This window comes from Rhinolophus sinicus, chromosome 6, assembly GCF_057876585.1.
Source record: "Rhinolophus sinicus isolate RSI-liver-muscle chromosome 6, RSI-T2T, whole genome shotgun sequence".
Lineage (NCBI taxonomy): Eukaryota > Metazoa > Chordata > Mammalia > Chiroptera > Rhinolophidae > Rhinolophus > Rhinolophus sinicus.
Window position 1 is genome coordinate 61847354 of NC_142506.1, and position 22578 is coordinate 61869931.

The 22578-nt window shown below is 37.5% G+C and overlaps 1 protein-coding gene across 1 annotated transcript in view; it reads left to right on the forward strand.

The window, feature by feature from the left end:
* Positions 1-22578, forward strand: part of USH2A (usherin) — a 580537-nt gene that overhangs the window by 398456 nt on the left and 159503 nt on the right. The window contains exons 45-49 of the mRNA XM_088799150.1: positions 3050-3259; positions 4577-4779; positions 8536-8648; positions 17548-17746; positions 21095-21263. Coding sequence (XP_088655276.1) covers positions 3050-3259; positions 4577-4779; positions 8536-8648; positions 17548-17746; positions 21095-21263 — 894 coding nt within the window. The remainder of the gene's footprint in view (positions 1-3049; positions 3260-4576; positions 4780-8535; positions 8649-17547; positions 17747-21094; positions 21264-22578) is intronic.

The following is a 22578-nucleotide window of genomic DNA, read 5'->3' on the forward strand; positions in this document are numbered from 1 at the left end:
TAGATGGTTTACTGACTTAGGTAGAACCCACTGAAGTTTAAAATCCTTGTTTGAACAATGAAATAGTATCCTCCCATGCATGCACTACTCATAAGATGACTAGGGATATGAAGATGTAATGTATTTCTGCAAGGTTTTTTTTCCGGTTTTGGACTCTGCACCGTAATGGTTCAATGAAGAAATGTTGAAGCCGATACTAGTGAGAGGCAGGACAGTTTGGCACTTGTTGCCCAGATCTGCTTCCTGTTTCTGGTCCTCTCTGTTAAGGAGTAAGATGTAACCCAAGGGCCTGAATCACCTAACTTCTTTGGAACAATAGATTCTGTTCTGTTTCAGAGGGGTTGAGCTATGGTACGTGACTAAGAATGGGCAGTTAGTGGAATTTCATCCAGATGTTGACAGACGATCTTTGCTCATCTTAAACTTATGGTGCTAGTTCCAATACTTTCAGTGTACATATATAAGTGCATTACTTGGAACTTGATAGAAGAGAGAGATATCAGGTAAAATCCACATATGCTTGTAAGTGGAGTTTGAAAGCATTTCATTAATGTTATATCTTTAGGGCTTGAATTTCTAACTAGACTGCTCCTTTAAGTGACGCTGCAATGTGAACTTTAAATCTAGTACGCTGTCTGTTATATCTGGGCTGCCACAGACTGAGTGTTACTATACTGTAAGCCAGTAGAAATTAGTTCTGATGACAGAAGGAACTTTCACTCTCATAGCACCAGAGGTTTTGCTGTACATTTGGGAAAATACTGATGGACATGAATAGCCAGTTACTGCAAGTACATAATAACGACCTCATTACTGAAGGTGCTTACATTTTGTGATATCAGTGGAAGGAAACATCTCAATCCCCCTAGTTTTCCAAATTAATTGCTGAAGATCTCTTACTATAAACTCTTTCAACTCTGCTGACTAGAGATGAGGTCAAAGCAGTAGTGTGCTCAGGAAACAAACAAAAAACAACAACAACAAAACAGAATTTAGTTGTTATTCAAGACCCCCGAGATCTTAATGAAAAAGTGGTTCTGAAAAGAAAGTCATGACTCGTCCACTGTAAATAAAGCTGCAGTGAACATCGGACCACATATATCTTACGGATAAATGTTTTCATATTTTTTAGGTAGATATCCAGGAGAGGGATTGCTGGGTCACTTGTTAATTCTATTCTTAATTTTTTGAGGAACCTCCACACTGCCTTCTGTAGCAGCTGTACCAATCTGCATTCCCACTAACAGTGTATAAAAGGTTTTTTTTTTCTCCACAGCCTCTCCAACACTTGTTATTATGTGTCTTGTTGATGATAGCCATTCTAACCGGGGTGAGGTGATATCTCATTGTAGTTTTAATTTGCATTCCTCTGATGATTAGTGATGTTGATTGTTTTTTCCTAGGTCTGTTGGCCATTTGTATGTTCTCTTTGGAGAAATGTTGATGGATGCTTGGATAAAAAAAGATGTGGTATACATACACAATGGAATATGATTCTGCCATAAGAAAAGATGAAATAGTGCCATTTGTGACAACATGGATGGAACTTGAGATTATTATGCTAAGCAAAATAAGTCAGATGGAAAAAGTTGAGAACCATATGATTTCACTGATATGTGGCATATAAAACTGAAAACACCAAAGGAACAAAACAAACAAATGAAGCAAAAACTCATAGACACAGACAATAGTTTAGGGTTACCAGAGGGTACAGGAGGAGAGGGGGATGGTAGATGAGAGTAATATATGACGATGGAAGGAGAACTGACTCTGGGTGGTGAACACACAGTGTGATGTATAGATGATGTGTTGCATCATTATACACAAGAAACCTATGTAACGTTACTAAAAATTGTCTCCCCAATAAACTTTAATTAAGAAAATAAATAAATAGCAACTAATGAATGTCATATAGTACCCAGAGAGATTTCCTTTACATGGTCATATGCCAGGATCTCACATAATAGAGGGCACTGCACTTCAGTAACCATCAAAAGAAATGCCACCTTTTCCTCCCAGTCCTTGATTAATGCTGCTGACTGTCTTGACATATACCTTTACATACAAAATCAGGAGGCTTCTCAACCCGTGGTCTACGACCCCAACCCTAACACAAACCGAAGTAATAGTTCTTGCATAAGATCATTGCAAATACTCTTCATGGAAGAACGGTAGTGTGCTACTTCCCACCTAAGAAAAGATGGCTGCCTTACAACTTCTATTTAAAGCTTCACTGTAGGAAGTTAATGAAATGCAGAACTTAGGGCAAGAATGGCGAAACTGGGTGGAAGAGGAAAAAGAAAATAGTAGACTAGCCTTTGCAAGGCTGAAGGTTGAGGAATTGATGAGTTATACTTGTGAGACAGTGATTGATTGATTCCGGCATTCTTTAACAGCTTATCTACATCACAGAGACACAATGACGGGACTAGGAGAAAAGAATGAGAGCCCTGATAAAAATTCAGATATTATGCTAGCATCCCACCGAGTGAATCCTTAAGGAGAACTCGCTGTATCACTGCCTCATCGAGAGTGTACATAACAGGATATCTGGCTACACATGCTTCTAGGTATCATTTAGCAGATTTTGTTAGCCGGTTAAAAAGCCTCTCAAGTTTTAGGATCTGTGTCAGAAAAACCCTTATTGGTAGTAGTGTAGGTAGTCTCTTGAGGATTATGTTACTTATGCACCATTGTTCCATGCGTTGCATATTTTAATTTTACTCTTACTTTCCTCTCACTATTATTATATCAAACTTTTCAACATTAGTTGAATAATTCCAAGTAGCATAGCTGAAATATTTAAAGGGAATTTATAAGTTCATTTTACCTTATCCTATAAAGGTAAGACTATGCAATTCATTATGGGATGGGGAAAAACAATCAACTTTAACGAAATAAAAACCAGCACCACCATAAAGGTTCCACAAGCTTTCCTTTCTTCCCACTCTTGGAGTAGCTAATGATAGACTTTATTCTCCGTCTTTTTACCCCCTGAAGCCTCTTGAGATCAGTCACATTTACGTTGTTCTGCGTTTATTGTTAACAGCTTTTCAAGACCTACAAGGTGATGTTGAGTATTATATGCTGTTCTGGAGTTCCGCTACCTCGAATGCATCTCTCAAAATCCCCCCAAATGTAAACTCTCATGTCATTGGCCACTTAAATCCAAGCACGGAGTATCAGATTTTCATCTCTGTCTTCAATGGAGTCCAGAGCATCGACAGTGAAGTACAGCACGCGACCACGTGCGATGGGGGTGAGTCCACGGGATGCTCAGCTTCAGAGATGCGAACGGGATTGATCGAGTCTTGCTGAGGTTGAGATCAGTCATCCCTCCATTATAAAATTTCCGGTGTTGGAGGGAGGGGGGTCAGGGCTAAAATGCTTAAGTGCTTGCTGTCATCAAGTGGCAGATCAATAAGTGGTCCCATTGAGACAGCAGCACAAGCCTCTAATAATGGGATATTAGCCCAGTTTGTTCCTGTTCTTTGCAGTGTCTGCTTAGTTTGGAGCTGAGTTCACATCAATAAATGGTGACATTTAGAAACATTTTTTTTTTTTAAAGATTTGCTCTCAGAAGCAGTATGCTTTTCAAAACGACAGCCAAGCCCAGCGAGGGCCTTCCCTGAGTCACCAGAAATGGTAGGTGGAAGTTCAGCCACTGAGAAAAATTGCCTGTGACTCATTTCTAAGCCAGTTAGCAAGGGGGAGGAAGCAACTTGTGAATCTGAAATGAGTTCGGAATGGTCTTTCTAATCTTTTTGGCTTTATAAAGTCTCATTATAAACATTATAATATCATTACCTCCCAAGAAACTGTTACAGGTCGTTAGCAGAGCACTTTAAGTGTGGCACCCATTTCCCTTTGTGGTGGCAAAGGTCGACACCTTTTGTTTATAAAATAGAATGGATCACAAGGACAATTTTTCAGCTAGTTAATATGGGTTCTTAAGATAAAAATAGGGCTTTGCATAGTTATTTCTGACATGCTTGAATAATTGTGTAATTTAACGCCAAGCGAGATTTTTTTTCTAATGGTAGATTTCATCATTACCTATGGTAATCAACATTCAAAATCATTTACATAATGACAATATTGCATTATTGCTTCATATTGCTTGAGTTACAAGCTAGTAACATCAGATGATTTTTCACGTTCCACCAGCCTCGATGTATTTGAGTTTTATTTTTTGCTTAAGGAGCAAATTTTCTTTCCTTTTTTTTTTCTCCCCCTGAGAGATACAGAGTGAAAGGATGAGAAAAGAGACAAATAATAGATACGTGTTAGTGGTGCAGATGGGTGAATAATTTATCATCATATCCCACTGCTCACATAGGATTGAAGAGTAGCACTATGCTGGTGGTACAAAGCATTTTACCACCAATTCTTATGGTTTCTAACTGAGAGTATAATAAGCCAATTTGCAGAGGACTACAGCCTGTGATAACTTCATCAGAGGAAAGCAGATAAGCAACGGACCCTTCGCGAAACCGAAATACTAATCTGCATTTAGTTTAATAAGTGCTTTTTCAGAGACAGCTGGAGTTTATTCAGTTTCTTTCTTTAATTCTAGAGCCTCGGGGCATGCTTCCTCCAGAGGTTGTCATCATCAACAGTACAGCTGTACATGTCATCTGGACATCGCCTTCAAACCCAAATGGTGTTGTCAGTGAATATTCTGTCTATGTAAATAAGAAGCTCTACAAGACTGGAATGAATGTGCCTGGGTCTTTCATTCTCCGAGACCTATCTCCCTTTACTATCTATGACATACAGGTTAGAACATTGTTTTTTTATAGTTAAGTTTATGAGTATGTTCAGTAAAACATGTCAGGTTATATCTCTACGTGGGTACCTTCCATATTGGTTACAGATTATTTATTTGGTGGGGAAGGGAGAGACAAAGAGTGAAATTGATCACAATGAAATCTGTGTGCTGTGGGCAAACATGGGAGTCTCTGGAGAGAAGATAATGGTAATATGGAAAACGATGGTGACGAGGGTGATGGTAATATTCTCCCTGGCAAAATGAAGCAAATCATGCATTTGCAGTAAGTCTTGCCAAATAGTTTGTCTTTTTCCTGCTTTTTTACTGGTAAGAATCAGCCTATGACTATAGAGACATTCTTTCTATTCCTGCTTCTGCTATTTGCTAATAATTTAATAACTGTAGGGAAGTTATTAACCTACTCAGTGTCATTGATCTCTTCTGTAAAGGCAATGGACTAGGTGACCTAAAGCGTTCTGTCCACCTCCAGTATTCTGTGATTCTGAATGCAATGAGAAAACATAAACGGATATATGGCAGACAAAGACATAGTAAAAGATTTTTATCTAAGGAGAAAAGAAATATATCTGTTCATCATTCATCACTTGCTCGATGGCCATCACCTATACGAGAGCAGTTGTATTTAAACATTTGCCTCTTGGGCTTCTCAGAGACCCTGAGGAAGTCAGTGCAACCTGCCCTAGGAAAATATGTACGTACTTACACGAGACAAGCGAGCGTGCAATTTCAGAGAATGCGTTGGCTTTCGAGGCCCAACTTACAGACCTCTTCAAGCTCAACTAACCTTAAAAGGAGAAAAAATACAGAGAATACCACATAAGGCATATAAAACAAGGAACTTATCCTGAAGGAAGTGGAAATCGAGTTAGAGTGCTAGGCTATGAAAGTTAGCAAGGCCACATGTGGAAATTATTGATACAAACAGAGTGTTTCAGAAGCTCAGAGTTTAAAGAGAAATGTTGCAATGTAGTACATTTTAAAATAAACTACGCTACTTCTAAAATTGATGAGAGCTCTATAAATAGTTTTCAGAAGATATTACGCATAGAGATTTTATTTGACCACAGAAACTTTTTCCTGGGTCTGTTCACTAAATGCTACCTTTTTCATTTTCTTATCACCTTCTTTCCCCAAATGTGATGGTGAAAATGTGTAATCACCTGACTGTAACCAGTGTGTTAGCCTCTTCCACTAGCAGGCCTGGCTTCTTAAGAAAACAGGATAAAAAGATGTGTGATGATCGAAGAAGACAGGTACATTGATTATTTTTCATTACACTCCATGATTTTCATTAACCCGCTCGAGTTACCTTGGCATGGAAGATGTGGACTAATGTTTATGTCCATGGTCCTTAGTCCACGCATGCATATACGTCGTAGGTTGAATTAGACAACGAACAAACAAACAAAACGAACAGTACATTCAAATAATTAAAAACATAGCTGTATGAACAGGTTAGCATAGGAAGGAGGATTTGCTGTATTGTCCTCTTTGGGGCACCGGTGGACAAACAGAGCCCTCAAAAGACAGCTGATTTGTGTGCTTTATCAGGAATTGTGGAACAACCTGGAGCTCAGACCACTGAGTGCTGTGCAGGAGCTGACATTTAAGTATTTCAGGCATATTCTACTGTGAAAGGCTTTTCTCCTAGCTACTCGTTTGAGTCAGTAGTGGCTTGAGGAGGGTGCATTTTGATCAGATTTGGGACATGGAACCAGGTGAGGAGACAAAAGGCGAAATTAGCATCAAGTACTTAAATTTTCTTATTAGTGATGAAGATACTCTTATCATTGGTAACTATATTCTTGTGAAGCTCTTCATAGCACCGGCACATAGACTTGAAATAGTTGTTGCATCACAGGAAATTTGAATATCAAATTTTAATAATTTTCATTTATGATGTCAAAGATGGTTTAGCTCCATTTAAAACATGCACTTAATTTTTATACCTACTACTTTAGAATTAAATTTATGCTAACCCCCCTTGTAAAACAGCCATTGATTTTAAAGCACACATGTAGATGCACCAAAATATGTACTTTTTTGAATGTATCCATTTATATATCCCTTTTTAAAGAGAATGATAATTTCAATGTTTGATTCAATTTCATCTTTCTTGTCAATGTAAACCTTTATATTTGTGTTTCATTCATATGCCATCCACTGTCGCCGTAGCACCAGAAATATGCCACAAAGATGGAGGTGGGATATTACATTAGTAAGAATGAGAAAAATATTGACACATTTCTCCAAAGTCAAGATAAAAACTTTCTGGAGAATCACTTGAATACACCTAAGTAGTTTAGAACTTAAAGTTATGCTTCATGTTTAGGTGATAAGGAAATAAGCTACAGTAAAGCTCAAATCAGATACCTCACATCTTTGCAGCTTGATCGTATTCCCTTATTTCTCTGACCCCCAGTTTTGAAACTTATGAAAATGGAATTGTGAGGACTCAGTGAAAGTGTTGGTGCAAGTACCCATTGTAATATTTGGTACATAATCTTTACACAATAAATTCAGTTGAGTTTATTTCAAGTTATCTCACTATGCATCGAGTCAGGTATTTTCTAATGTGTATGAAGTTTTATTGTCATTAATTCTATTACCAGCCAATATATTGTAAGTTCATCTGCCTTTAAGTTACTCGAGATTTAATTGGACATACTTGGAGTGGAGAACCTTGATACTGTTTAAATATCTATTAAATATGACCTCAGAATTCTATTTGACATAGATAGATAACACAACTTATACAGCATTAGACACACATGCCTCCACTCCCATTTAGGTGCAAACTGCCCTAAGAATAAGATGGCACGGCCACCAAAAACAGGGGAGATCACTTTTGTCTTTCCTCAAATGAAAAGTGGAAATTCAGCGAAGTCCTTAGCTTAAAAGCTCTATTGGTGTTTAAGTTTCATCAGTACCTAACTTCACCCTCTGTTTATATTAGATGCTGAAATTCAGTTAGCGTTGGAAAATAGTACAGTTCCAGTTTGGTTTATGCTTTAACTGAGAGCAGAAGGATATCGCTTTGTGGATGTTCCTCTAGCAGTCGTTTGTACCTTCATTACTCTCGCCTCCCTCTTATTCAATGTGTTCTTTTTTGTCTTACTAATGTTTGATGAACCCGGCTTCTAATCTATCATTATTCTACCCTCCTCAGTTTTTACTCAGATGAAGTGGTAGATTTAAGGGGTGAATGGTAATTTTCTGCTGCGATTAAGGTAAAAATACCATTGCAGCTGGAACAAATGGATATAAAATAACTCAGCCATATTGGAAGGCTTCTCGAGGCCTCATTTTTCTTCCATTAGACATTAGCATTTAGGCCATTTGCTGGAAAGTGTCAAGACTTGCAGAAGATAGCATTATTACACTGCCTGGTTATAGACCTAGAGAGTGGTATACAGCGGTAATTATTGCGCTTGCAAACTGTCACCTAGGCATCTTCCATTCCTTAACTGTGCTCCAAATAGTTTAATATGTCTGTCTGAATGGTTGGAACCAGAGACTACACATCACTATTTTCATCACCAAATCAATTGTCCTGAGCCCATTTCTGCACTCTATTCTGAGCTTGTCCCACTGGAGTCAATTAACATCGAAAATTAATATTTAATGAAACCCAAGAGGCTATTAAGAGATTCATATGAAGTGGGGGTGGGTGACATTCAGTCATTGGCAATCTGGGTCTTGAAAATAGTTGGATTTATGCTTTTCTAAACTACTGTTTGCAGGTCGAAGTCTGCACAACATACGCCTGTGGGAAAAGCAATGGAACCCAATTCACCACTGTGGAAGATACTCCAAGTGATATACTAACACCCACGATCCGTGACATCACATCAAGGTGCACATTTTTGTCAGTTAATCTAACATTATAAGCAGTGATGATAAAAATCAAAAATATGATCTGAGCCATGGCAATCTCATTTAATAAGTTGCTATAAATATGTGTGTAAATCAAAGCTTTGACACTATTGAGCTAATCTTCACTGGACACACCCCCTAACATTTAGGCTTTGATATCCGTTTCTGTCCAGTTTCGCTTCTGTGTTTTTAGTGAGCTCTGAACAAATGCTGAAAGCATGAAAGTTTCTTTATTTAAATGTCCTTCAGTGCATCTTTTTGTGAGACAAAGAACACCATTTTAATTAGAATGACTACATTCTAATTTAATCTCTTTGGAAGAAAATAGATTTACATTTATCATATTGCCCTAAAGCTAGACATAGCTATAAAATAAATAGGGGAGATCATTTTGGGTAAGCATTGCCAATTTTATCAGATACTTGACAAAATCCCTTTAATTTTCTATTTTCTTTTGTTGCTAAGATGCGGCCATAATTTAAAAGTGAGTCTATTTTCAATTCAAAATTAACAATAACAGTAATAAGAGATGTAACATTATTTCCCAAGCCAAACTGTGACAATTGTTCATCCTTCTATATCAAGTTGAGGCTAGAGAAAGAAATATGAGTACTTTTACGTCGTATTTTGCCCCAGCAGAATCAATCACATTTCACACTTCACACACACACACACACACACACACACACACACACACACACTGACTCAAATTGTTATAAAATATTTCAATTCTGAAGGATTCCTTTATGACATATTAAAATTTCTAGTGTTTGTTGTTGTTGTTGTTTAGTTAAAAAATACATGCTCTGATTTGGGGAACAAGTGATTAAAATAATTGGAAAAAAACAATTATTCTTAGCTATTCAGGGCAGAAATCTTATTTTGTCTTCTTGAGCATATCTTCTATCAAACTCGTGATAGATATCTGTCTAATTTGAGGGATATTAATTAAATGGTAATCCCCTCAGCAGATTTCCCCCACCTATGGTATCCAGAGGATTGCCTAGTATGCAGGAGGAAAATGGTGAGTTTAAAGGGGCACCGGAGACCTTTACTCACCCTTCAGCAAACATATTTGTGGGTCTAATAATGTAAGAGGCAGAAGCAGTACGAAGACATGTAAGATGTGGTTCTAAATTTTCACAGTTCCAGTCCACTCTGGGAGACACTGAGCTAAGCAGATGGGGAGAACCTTGCAATAGAAGTTTATAATATGCAAGAAATGCGTAAAGAGAAAAATATTAAACCCTACCCACGATTATCAGTGACGACCTCATGGAAGGTGTAACATATGAGTTCAGTCTTAAAAGAACTCAAGGAAGACTTGTAGTTCAGTGGGTCGATGATGTCACATTTCTTGTCTGTTAGCATCTCCAGGACTCAAACCCTGGTGAATGGCATACGGGAATATAGCTTAGATTGTGTAGCTAAAAATAAAATGTAAGCTTTGTTAGAAGTTGTACAAATGCCCATGTGTGTCTCTGTCTCGAGGGTATTTTTTTCCCTTTAAGAAGACTCTTGCAGATGATAGCAGAGGGAAACTATTTTGTAGTTGTGGCTTATCCCCAAATATATTAAATTGATGGCCAAAACATTAAAAGGGTATTAAACAACAGGCAAGGAAAATGACAGCGCGTGTAACAGAAGAGAGATTTCAACACAATTTTGGAAGCAGTATTTGGCAGAGAGACCCAAATGACTGTACAGTTTAGAAACGTACACCCAAAGTGTCGATTGGCAGAGGGAGATAATGGCATAAAACAAGCTAATTTGCCCTGCAGAGAACCTCAGCATCTGAGCTCGTACAAGCTTCAAGGATTGTGAAGAACGGGGAAGATGGGGTAAGGTTGAAAGCTGAAATCATGGGATTAGCAGAAAGTCTGGGGGAAAAAAAAAAAAAAAGGTGGTTTGGAACCCTGTAATGAATCAGGGTTCTCCAGAGAAACAGAACCAAAAGTAGAGACTCAGGAAAGCTTGGACCCAGTCCAAGTCCAGAGGTTTGAGACTCAGAGGAGCCAGGGGTACAAATCGCCGTCCAGGCCTGGAGACTGACGTCTTAGCCCAAGTCACAGGCAGGTAGAGGGAATTCCCCTCCTCTGCCTCTCTTTCTATTCAGACCCTCACTGACTGGGTGTTCCCCTTGGGGAGAGACATCTGCTTTACCTAGTCCAAGGAGTCAAATGCTAATCCCATCAGAAACAAGCTTGCAGATGCACCCAGATATAGGGTTTACCCAAATGTCTGGGTGCCTTGTGGTACAGTCCAGTTGACACATAAACTCACAGAATTCAAAGTCCCCTACCTCTTGCATTATGCATCCAGGTGTCTATTTCTCTTTCTGCTTGTGGCATAGTCCACCACCAGGAGATCAGAAGTTTATTCTCTGGAAAAATTGCACAGAGGTACGTAGAAATGAGGGCTTCTAGGCACAGTGGAAAGCTGGGGTGAGAGGCAAAGGAAAAAATTGTGATAAAGTGGAAGTGGATAATTGGAATGATGGAAGCCTCAGCTTTTCCCCAGCTCTGTTCTGGAGAAAAAAAAAAAAAAAGTCATAAATGCCCCGAGGCAGGAAAGTGGAGGGAAATGGACATTCTTCTCTGGAAAAGCTTGAATGGTCCCAAATAAAATACCTCTGGAAATATGCGGATGGGCATCCCCTAACAGAAAAGACAGCTTGCCCCCTGGTCACTCAGTGGGGAAGTACAGCGGTCAGCAAGGCTCACTCATATCTAAAGCTTCTTGTCAGCTTCTCAGGTGCATCACTCTGAAAGACTGAAAGGACCAAAATATCAAAGAAGAGAATTCAATGACAGAGACAATGCAGAGTAGGAAAAAAAATTTATAACTACCTCAAAGAGATAAAAAGAAATTATCTTTTTATCAAACAAATTTACTTTGAAACCATAAAGTGGAGGGTGAGGGGAAAACCTCATGGAAATTAAATGTGTGAAACCAAATGAAAACTTTAGAAGAAAATCTAAAGCAAAGTTTCTGACCGTGCAATAATAAAAGCAAAGATGTCAAGAAAAAAAGTAATCTCTCTCTCTCTCTCTCTCTCTCTCTCTCTCTCTCTCTCTCTCTCTCATTCTTTATTGGTCAGAGATCCAGCAAAAACTTGATAGAAATTGTTCACGACCCAAATACTGGCATGCAAAATCTTTCCTTTCTTCAAATGATCCATCCTTGCAGAGCGACATTTTCCAAAGGCAAGATTCTAATGAGTGGGGATTGGCTGCCAAGCCATTAATCAAAATTACACCAACACCAAAGCAGTTAGCCTCCTGTGTGCATGTTATTGTTTGTATAATCTCATTATACTTCTGGCAATATGGACTTGTTAGTTATGTTTCTATTTCGGTTTTTTTAAAAAAATCTCTTTTATATTAGTAACATACAAAATCAAATGTGAAATTCTTCCAGAGAAATGTCAGTAAACTGGATTTATTGCAATAGCATTTAAAATAATTTGTTTCTAATGAGAAATATATTTCTTAGATTCGTTGCTTATTGTTGGTAAAACGCAGTTGTCGGTAAGATGTAACTTTCATATATATTTTTAATTACTTTTTCAGCTACAGTTGACATTCAGTATTACTTTCTGTTACTTTCAGGTGTACAGCACAGTGGTTAGACATTTATATAATTTATGCAGTGATCTCGCCTATAAGTCTAGTACCCACCTGGCACTATACATAGTTGTTGCAATATTATTGACTCCATTCCCTCTGCTGTACTTTACATCCCCGGGACTATTTTGTAACTGCCAATCTGTACTTCTTAATCCCTTCACATATTTTTAATAACATACAGAGATAGCCGATTGGTCTGTATAATTGTATGGGTGGCGTACACATTTCTGTCTTTGGTTTTAGTTTCAGTACAAACACTTACGCATGTTTTTTTCTGTTATATGTAAACCAAAGGTGACATGGCTCCAAATAAAGATCAGATGAATCCTTCTAGTGTTAACAACCTGCTTCTCCAAAAACAAACTCTGTTTCTACATTGCGTTTTCCATACTTGTCATATTATCATCAGCTGCCTCATATCCCAAAAGAATACTAACTACCGATCGATAGCCTGGACATGTCTGGCCATGGCCTACATGTGCCCTGGGTAGTTCATTTGTTTGGCTTGGTGGATTTGTTGGAGTGGAATTTAATCAATAGCTAATTCATTAATTCTGGTCCTTGAGAATGTAGAGACTGCTCTGGGTGAAGATGGCTGACTGGCCCTGGCTTTGATTGAAATATGACAAACCCTGCAGCTGACTGCTTGACTGGGCTGCCTGTGGAGTTTACTTATTTATTCTCCATAAATGCATAAGCTGAGGGGGGGGGAAAGGGTGGGGGGAGAGGTTCTATTCCATTACTGCTAGTATTCCAGAAAGCCTGCTTTGCAGGTATGAGGCTCGAGGGGAAGCAGCGAGAAGGCAAGTTTCTGCCGGCCTTTTATTAGAACCTGGGGTGGTTTGTTTCGGTTACACATCGTTTGGGGCTGTATTATTGATGAGAACGGTGAGGTGTAATTCTTTGCAGCATTCACAAATAATTGTTTAAAATTTTGCCTCAAGCTACTGAATGATATAAATTATATTTTTACACACCAACTTTTCAGAGGCCTTTATGATAGCAGCACAGGCTGTGTGCATGTGTAAATGAAGGTTAAACCCGTATCATTTATAAATCCCCCTCGATTTTCCAAGTACTTAGCTTGGGGTTGAATATGGCACAAGAGGTCATGGCTTGTGGAAAAAGAATCTTCCTTATTTTCCCTCTCCAAATTTGAGGCAAAACTTGGAAACCTCCATATTTTGTGACATCTGACAGCAAGGACTCTTCTCTATACTTAATTTTCCCTCTTTGATTTTTTTCAGAGACTGGCAGCCTGGATACTGAAGTAATAATTTTACAGTTTATATATATATATATATATATATATATATATATATATATATATATATATATATATACACACACACACACACACACACACACACACACACACACACACACTCACACACACACACACACACACACACACATATATATATATATATATATATATATATATATATATGTATATGTCATGTTTTATTTCACTTTTTTAATAATGAAAATGTTAGGCTGTAGATGTAAAATGTAAGATTACCTCTTCTTTACTCTATTCTAAACTCTCTCTGTCACCAGTATGGACAGCTGGAAATGGCTTTAATTTGGACTGAAATTTTCTGTTCAACTCTTCAAAGGATGTGGGAAAAATGCTTGAAAGGGATCATTTGGAGGATGTTGAGTGCTGTTGTACAGATCCAATCAGTAGTTGTTAATGGCTTTCAGGAAATATTATCGTTTTGATGGCCAGTGAGTTCTGCTTGTCAAACTTATTGTTTGATTAGGAGACTTTACAAAAGTATTGAGTTTATTCTTAAGCCTTCCAGCACTACTTCCACTTCCTCATGTCCTTCTCTTTCCAAATTCCTAATTCCTCCACCTTTAGTCGCTCCCACAGAAGAAGCTCAATCACTGAGGTAGCCTTTGCACTCCTCTCAGCAAAATCCAATTCTCCCCCTAATTCACCTTGGCCTTCAACTGCCACTTTATCCCTGGTCCTCTGAACACACTTTGGTTTCTTTTATCGGTTCCATCCCAAATCTGCTCATTTACTGTGGGTGTCTTCAGCAGACATACTCTCTCCTGCTCAGATAGTCCACACGTTCTCACCGTTTTAGCCATAATGGTGTCTCAAAGACGTCTGGCTCTGTTTTCTCCCCAAACTCTAGCCCCTTACACCCAATTGCCTGTTGATGCTCTGTTGTGATATCCACCCATTGTTTTTATAACTTTAAGCCTTAGAAGTTAATTCTCATCCAACTCGTCTTCTCCAATATCCATTTCTGCAAATACACCACCACCCTGCATATTAACACACACGTGCGTCTTTGATTCTTTTAATCTCCTGACTTAACTAAATGTACATTTTGTATATTTTATTTTGCAGCGTCTTCTCATGTGTGTTCCGCTTCTCTGTTTCCACCACCACCACCACCCTAATTCACACTGTCATCATTTAAGTTTATGTTGCTGTCTTACATTCAGTGAAATCAAGGGGAGAAAAAGGCTTTCCTTGTGGCCTGTCACTTACTGTCTTACACATACTCTCTTGGATGGATCCATTTTTACTCTTACACATTGAAGCAACAAAACCATTAATCCAGTTAATATTAGGTCGGTGCAAAAGTAATGGCAGTTTAAAAAAGTTAAAAATAATTGCAAAAAACGCCATTACTTTTGCACCGACCTAATAAAAGTGCAGAGTTCTCAGAGATGTCTTTCATTTCATATTGTCAACCAGAAGATTTGTCAATGTTACTCTCGTTGGCTCTAATGAGAGATGTAGATGTGTTCAGCCCACTGTTTTCCTTTGGTCATTCATTCACATTCCTGTGTGTGACTCAGATCCTCAAGCAAAACTATTAGTGTTACCACTAACGGTATAGGTGGTCTCAATTCAGTTACGCTGTGCAAGAAAGACAAATTACAATGACATGGCATTCTACACCTGTTTTCTAGACTTTACTAATTTACCAGCTTTTGTGGATAAGTCAGACCCTTGAATGTCACTTAAATATAGTCTCTTTTGTGGTTGATTATGCGGTGAATACAAAAGAGGTATCTGCAAAATGTGAAATTAATTTTGAGAGTTGGATAAAGGCCTTAGAATAACAGCGGCGGCTCTACAAGTCACCTGTGAAACTATTCTCTCGTAGGTGACATTTCCTATCTACAGAGTCTTATTAGCGAATGTGTTATGTTTGTACCCCCAAGAAAATGAAATAATAATTTTCTTTTATTTAAAAGCAGTCTATTAAAATGTCAAGGTTTATCTTGACTGCTTCTTTTTTAATGTAAATGTTTGGACTTAATTGAATTCCTAATATGTGTTGTCACTTGGAATTCTGATAGGGTCCAGTAATTTGGTCCGTAAAGACATATTTCTCCTTAAGATGAAAGGTATGACAAAAATATTATTTTACACAATGACAGAAGAGCAGTCGATTTAAGTTATTGAGAAATTTTTATTCTCAGCTCTTTGAAGTAGAGGGACTAAACTCACAGGTACTTGCTGTCCTCCAAAATTCCTACTGGAATGTTTTATAAGTAAAGGGACCCTTAACTGTTTGTGATTGGTTACTTGTTATGGTGGGAGATTCTAGAATTATACAAATAGAATTAATTTTGATGTCAGAGTTCTACCCTCTGTCTTTGAAAATAGTAAGAACAAAAATAATTATATTTACCTAGTGTTTTGCAAATAATAGGCTTTCCTTACCATGCTAAATTGCAAGAATATGTCATGTCCAAATCTCTGGAGCTTTATCATAAATTTTAACTACTTTCTGTTTATAAAACTTATTAAAAAAATACTAAAGGTAGTACTGGTGTGTCCCCTAGGATGTATCATTCTGGCAAGTAGACCTACATACAAAATTAAAGTTCTGTAACATTAACCTGAGAGTAAATCATTGTAATCAAGGTTAACTCCTCTGTGAACAGCTTTATGTTATGATCTCATTCGCTACAGCAAATGAAACATTAATATATCATTGAAAATGTAGCAAAGTTTTGGTCAGATGTTATGCCTTTATTGTATATCAACCTCTCTTAAAAATATGCTAATATCTAGAACAAGCTTGTGGCTTAATTTTTAAAAATAGAATATCTTCAAGAATGTGAGAATGTAAAACAAGATTTGTGATGGGAATTTCCGTTTCCTATATTTCTGATCATAAACATATTTGACTGTTTTTGTCAGTCGATAAAATTGACACATTTTATTTATAAATAGATTCATTGATAAATGTTATCAAATGATAAGTTTATCAACTGATAAAAATATTTTTTTTATGAATTTGGACATTCGTTTTGGCTACGAGTAACAAAACACCCAACAATGGAGGCTTAAGTAGACAGTTCCAGAGAGATTATTGTTCAGCTGCACCAAATGCCATGAGGGCGTCTTTGTGATTCTTACCGTCTTTATCAAATGGCTGCAAGATGATTGCTGAATTTCCAGACATCATTTTTAGCAGAAAGAAAGAGAAAGGGAAAGGCGACAGCTGTGTCAAGAACCCCAAAATTTCGTAGGAGCCATATAAGAATCCCCCGGCACTCTTCTAGTCGCATCTCTTTGAGTAGCTCTGTGTCTCATCACTAGTCCTAGTTATGGGAAGAAGGGAAGGGGAAGGTGATGACAAGTAGGGATTGGGTCTGCCACATTTTCTAATTCCCACCCTACTTACCAAGGTATATTACTTGTGTCTGATTTTTACTTAAACCAAAATTTTCTGTTGATTTTCCTGGTTAGTGACAAATAATATATTAATGGTTTATTCTTTATTCTCTACATTTAAAGCGTGGGACCACTGGGCTCATGTCATGCTGCTTACTCTCCTTAAAGTTTGAAGAGTGTTGATTGATTCTCAAACATGCTATATGGTGGCAGCGTGTCTGAGTATGTATATTTTTCTGCTGCAGATTTTTAATTAGGGAGTTCTTAGTAGAAATAGACCTCTTGACCAATCAGGAAGATTAATTCAAAAGTACATGAGGTTGATGAGGGTAAACAGGATCAAATATATGGTGATGGAAGAACTGACTCTGGGTGGTGAGCACACAGTGTGATATATAGATCATGTATTACAGAATTGTACACTTGAAGCCTATGTAACTTTACTAACCATTGTCACCACAATAAACTTTAATTTAAAAAAATACTTAAAAATAAAATGTCTGATCTTAAAAAAAAAAGTACATGACGTTGATAGGCAGCAATGTTAAATGTTGTTGTTTTTTTCAGACATGTTAATTTATCTGTTACAGATCCCTTCAAATTGATTGGATGTCTCCAGGGAGACCAAATGGCATCATTCTCGGATATGATCTCTTGCGTAAAACATGGTATCCATGCCCTGCAACCCAAAAGCTGGTGAAGGACCACAGTGGTGAGCACTGCAAGGCAGTGACGTGTCAAAAACCTGAAATTATCTGTGGACACAGGTGCTATTCCCCTAAAGCCAAGGTAAATCTTTTTAAACTAGTCAGTGAAATATTCTTTTCTCTCTAAACACTCCAGGTGCAATAATTTGCTTCTTAAACCATGATTTATCATGATCAATATTCCCACTAGTCTATCAAGAAGACCGCATGGAAAAGAAAGGATGCTTGTAAAAATTCTATCATCCTCAGGAGCATTTTAGCCGTCTCATTTTTCATCATATTCGTTTATTGAAATGATAAGGAACTTCCTGAATTTGTATTTGATTGAGTGACTTGAATTTTTCTTCCCGGCAAATCCATGCAGCTACAAGTGGATGTTTGCTTACATGACACTGATGAGTCACTGTGAACAGGACCTTTCATGGTTTGTCAGAAATATTTTAAAATTATGGCCATTTGCAGATTAATGTTCATATTAGTTGCAGTTTATGAATCAGATCAATAACACAGCCAGATAGAGGAGTTTGTAAATGGCTTTTATTGACAAACGATGCAGAAAATTCTTGGTTTGAAGGTAGAATTTTATGTAATGAAATAATGTTCCTATTTATCAACAACATCACACATTTAATGATTAAAGCTACTACCAAATTCAAAAGAGTCCCTGCAAAAAGACATCATGATGGAGAAAGTGAGTTATTGCAGTAATATGGGTCAAAACACAAATTATTATGGCTGACACTGGCTGAGTTGTAGTTATCATCTAAGAAATCTTACGAAACTAGCCGTTATGAACTACCTTTTTTTCCGACACGTAAGCTCCAGAATTGTCATTATGCCTAAGTTTTAGGTCATTTTAAGTTATTAAATAATCAGTGTCTAATGAACATACTTTCATAAAACAAAATTAAATTTAGGATTTCTGAGAAGAAAAATGCGGGAATAAATTTGCTCGTTAAAAACATTCTCTAGGAGAAACAAAGAAAATTTTGATGCGTTAAATAATGTCTTATTTTTATTTAAAGGATTATGGTATTGTCAGTGAAAGAGAATAAATGAAGTCAATGAAAATCTCAAAAGAAAAAAATATTGTTTGTAAATTTCTGTCTGGGGTCAAATATGAAGATGTATTTCCTGGGAGAGAGGCTGGAGAACGGTACAAATGAGACGTAGGGCGTCTAAGAACCTCTGGGGCTGTAAACAGCAGGAGGGCCTGAAATCCTTAGATGAGTTTCCTGTGATTACAGCCATGGTTCTCACATCAGTGGGCACCAGACCCGGACAGCTTGGTAAAACCGACTGCAGGTCCAACCCCTGAGGCTTTGATTCAGTAAGTCTGCAGTGGGTGTAAGAACGTGCATTTCTAACAGGTTCCTGGGTGATGCATCTGCCTCTGGCCCAGGGACCACACTTGGAGAATCACTAGATCACAGAATTACTTTTGGAAACAATAGAGCAAGGTCCTGGCAGCCTAGTTGAATATTAGCTACACACTTACTAGCTCAAGGTATTACACTGTCCACTGTGTTTTCTGAAACAATTAAGCTGGAGAGTGAATTAGCAGATTAAGAAATTATTTATGGGGAGACCTTCCAGGAGAGATAATTGCCTGAAAATGTCTAAACCAGAATGGGTTCGAAGAAAGGCACACATTTCATGTAACTGAAGGGGCCTGAGAATGGCATTGACAATGAAAGGATGGAAGTGAACCAGTCCTAATGGCTCATCACTAAATAAGTATTCAAATGCAAAGTCCAAAGGAAGATAACTGCTAGAGAAGCTTACTGAAGGAAAAGGCTGGGTGCACTAAACTATCTAGAAAAACACGCTATGTGAATAGGATAATAATAAATGCTTTACGGCCATACAACAAAGGGCTAGGTTTAGGTCACTGTTATAAAACAAGAGAAAGGTTGTTTTTACCATGGAAGCAAATATGACCAGCATTCCTAAATCCCAAATAAACACCTAGGGAAGGTTTTTTGCTTAATTCTTTACAGTAGAGCTTAATTTCAAACATTACTTTTCACATGGAATATGACATTAAAGGGAGGCGTCACCCGATTTATCCTTGGGATTGGACTAATTTTGATTCCTCGTTGATAATTAAACACCACAAGAAATGCATTATAGTTGGTTTAACAGGGCTACCTAAGGAACCACTGGGTTAGACTTTGAATTGAAGAGCTCCGTTTCTTTGCTCCGTGGTAACTAGTGAAAAATGGATGAAGTACTAAGCTAGTGGCCCTTTCGAAGACTTAGAGATTCCACATTCTCCTGTTATTGTCTTGAGCTTGATTCAAAACGGTGGTGCAGGATGGAAGCAGCAATGAGCAAAAAGGAGACAGAGAAACCCCCCTTAAATAGTGGTTGAGTTTGCCTGCCACAGGAAGCATCTATCTAATTAATGTAACATGGGGGTACAGGTTCTGAGGCCACGTTACAGCAACTGCTCTGTGTTTCACTTGTTCTATATACAGAGTGTCAGTCTCTCAGACCTGAAGTGAGCATGCAAATAATTATTTGATTGTTCAAGCACATGATTTCTTCCACAGCTCCTGGAGAAAACACACGTTGTTCAAAGGGCTTTTCAAAATTAATTTCCATATAAATTTCCTTATTTTAATGTGGTGAGATTATATATTATTTTATATATGTATATACCGGGCATGCCAAAAAAATGTAGACACATGACTTGTATTCATCTTTTGTTATCAGTATAATTGAGTATTACAATTTTAATACAGTTTTTTCCTTTCTTAAATTGTGTATACATTTTATTTTTTTGGCAACCTCTGTATATGTATGTATACTCGTGTGTTATTGTATCTGTCCATATATATAATATAATATATATATTATATATATATATAATATATATAATATACATTTTTTATATTGTGTGTGTGTGTGTGTGTGTGTGTGTGTGTGTATATATATATATATGTTGGACTCTGTTAAGATTGCCATGTCTGAAGATTGGGTTTGTAAATAAGTGATTATATAAATTATAAGAAAAATGCGATTTAATTTTTGAAAAATCAAAGACAGGTTTCCATAAATGTGCTGCCTTCAAATTAAACAACCATTAAAGTAGAAACACGAGGGAATTGTTCGTTTATAATTCTAAATCATCTTTACATCGGAAGCATTGGCATTCAAAAGGGAGTTCATATTTATAGAATATTATACTAGAGCACAAAATGTGGTTGAAAGCTAAAAAGTTGCATTGTATCAAATAGCATTTATAGAATTTGAGTGATGCTTAGAAAATGTATTTTTTAAACGTTCGAATTTTTTTATCAGAAATATGCTGCATTTGGCCTCATGTCAAAGCCTTATTAGAAAACACTTATTATGGCATGCGGTACGGTGGTATAATACCCTCAATTACACTAATCTTTCTTTAAACCTGATTCCCAACTTTCAGGTTTGTTGTAATGGAGTTCTCTACAACCCCCAGCCTGGACATCAGTGTTGTGAGGAGAAGTATATCCCGTATGTTTTGAATTCGACTGGAGTTTGTTGTGGAGGCCAAATACGAGAGGCGTTGCCAGGTTACCAGTGCTGCTCTGGGTATTACATTAGAATTCTGCCAGGTAAAGGTCCTTTCCACGTGTACTCGGTAATCTTGGGAACCAGCAAAAGCAAACTCATGTCAGAGAACTATTTCAAGCACCTTCCCAACAAAAATTGAACACCCAGCAGAGGCAATGACCGGCTTTAAATAGCATTTCTCCTTTCAGCCCTGCTGAAATATAAGCAAGGCTAAGTTCAAATTATAGAGAGAATACAAGGGGCTCCAGTATATCTACTCCATAAGGAAATATTTGCAGAGCTGGATAACTAGATAACTCCCTTTATTTTGTGACTGTATTTTATTTTATCCAGATCTGGATAGCTGGATACCTCTCTTTATTTTGTGACTTCATTTTTTCCCCCTTTACTGTCAGCTCTGTGAATTTCTCGGTGTTCTGCTCCAGAAGCTTTTCCCCATTTCCCTCCTCCATGTCTATTCTGAACGATGCTTGCATTGCTCCTGGATGGCCTCAAGCAGGGAATCCCACTTATCTGAGATTGCCCACTGTCATGTGCTCTAACTGCTCAAGTGGGACAGGGGGAGAAGGGATACAGGAAAGAGTACAGACATGGATCTTTTCCTCTTCACCTTTTCCTTTCCTTCTGTTTATCAGCCGACCGGAATTTCCAAATGTCAACTATACAGAACAACGTCCGGTGCATAGAATTGAGCATAAAAATAATAACCATTGTCATGTATAAACCAAGTTTATGGCACACTCTGTATTAAGGGCTTAACGTGATAGTTTCTATTATTTTTCACAACTGTAGGAGGTTAGTATTTTATCGTAAGTTTCCAAATAAGGAAAGAGGTTCAAGGAGGATTGGTAACATACCAACGTGAGCACCAGATGGATAGTGGAAGAACTAAAATGCAAACCTCAGTGTGTCTCCAAAGTCCATGCTCTTTTGACGACTCTACTTACTCTCATATAACCAAAATATGTTAATATGTGTTAACATATTTTTCTTTACTATTCTAGACTTCTAAAAATCTTATTACTGCTACTGTTAGTGACTTTTTATCCTGAGAAAGCCATTGGGAATACAGATTGTTTTTTCCTCCCACCTAATTTCAATGCCTATGTCTTCTTCAAAAGCACAGAGAATGGATATGAGAGAAAGAAACGAAAGCTAAGGGTTTGGATGCCAGCGCAAAGCTGCATGGTTTGAGATACCTAGTTTAACATAAAACGTATGCCAAACATGTAGTTAATTCAGGTGTTGTTCAGTGTTCCTTTTGTTTGGTATAAATAGATGCACCCAAGGTATGTGAACAGAGAAATTGTCTCACCCATTATTCCTTGGCAAAGTGCTGGACCAAAAAAAGGGAAG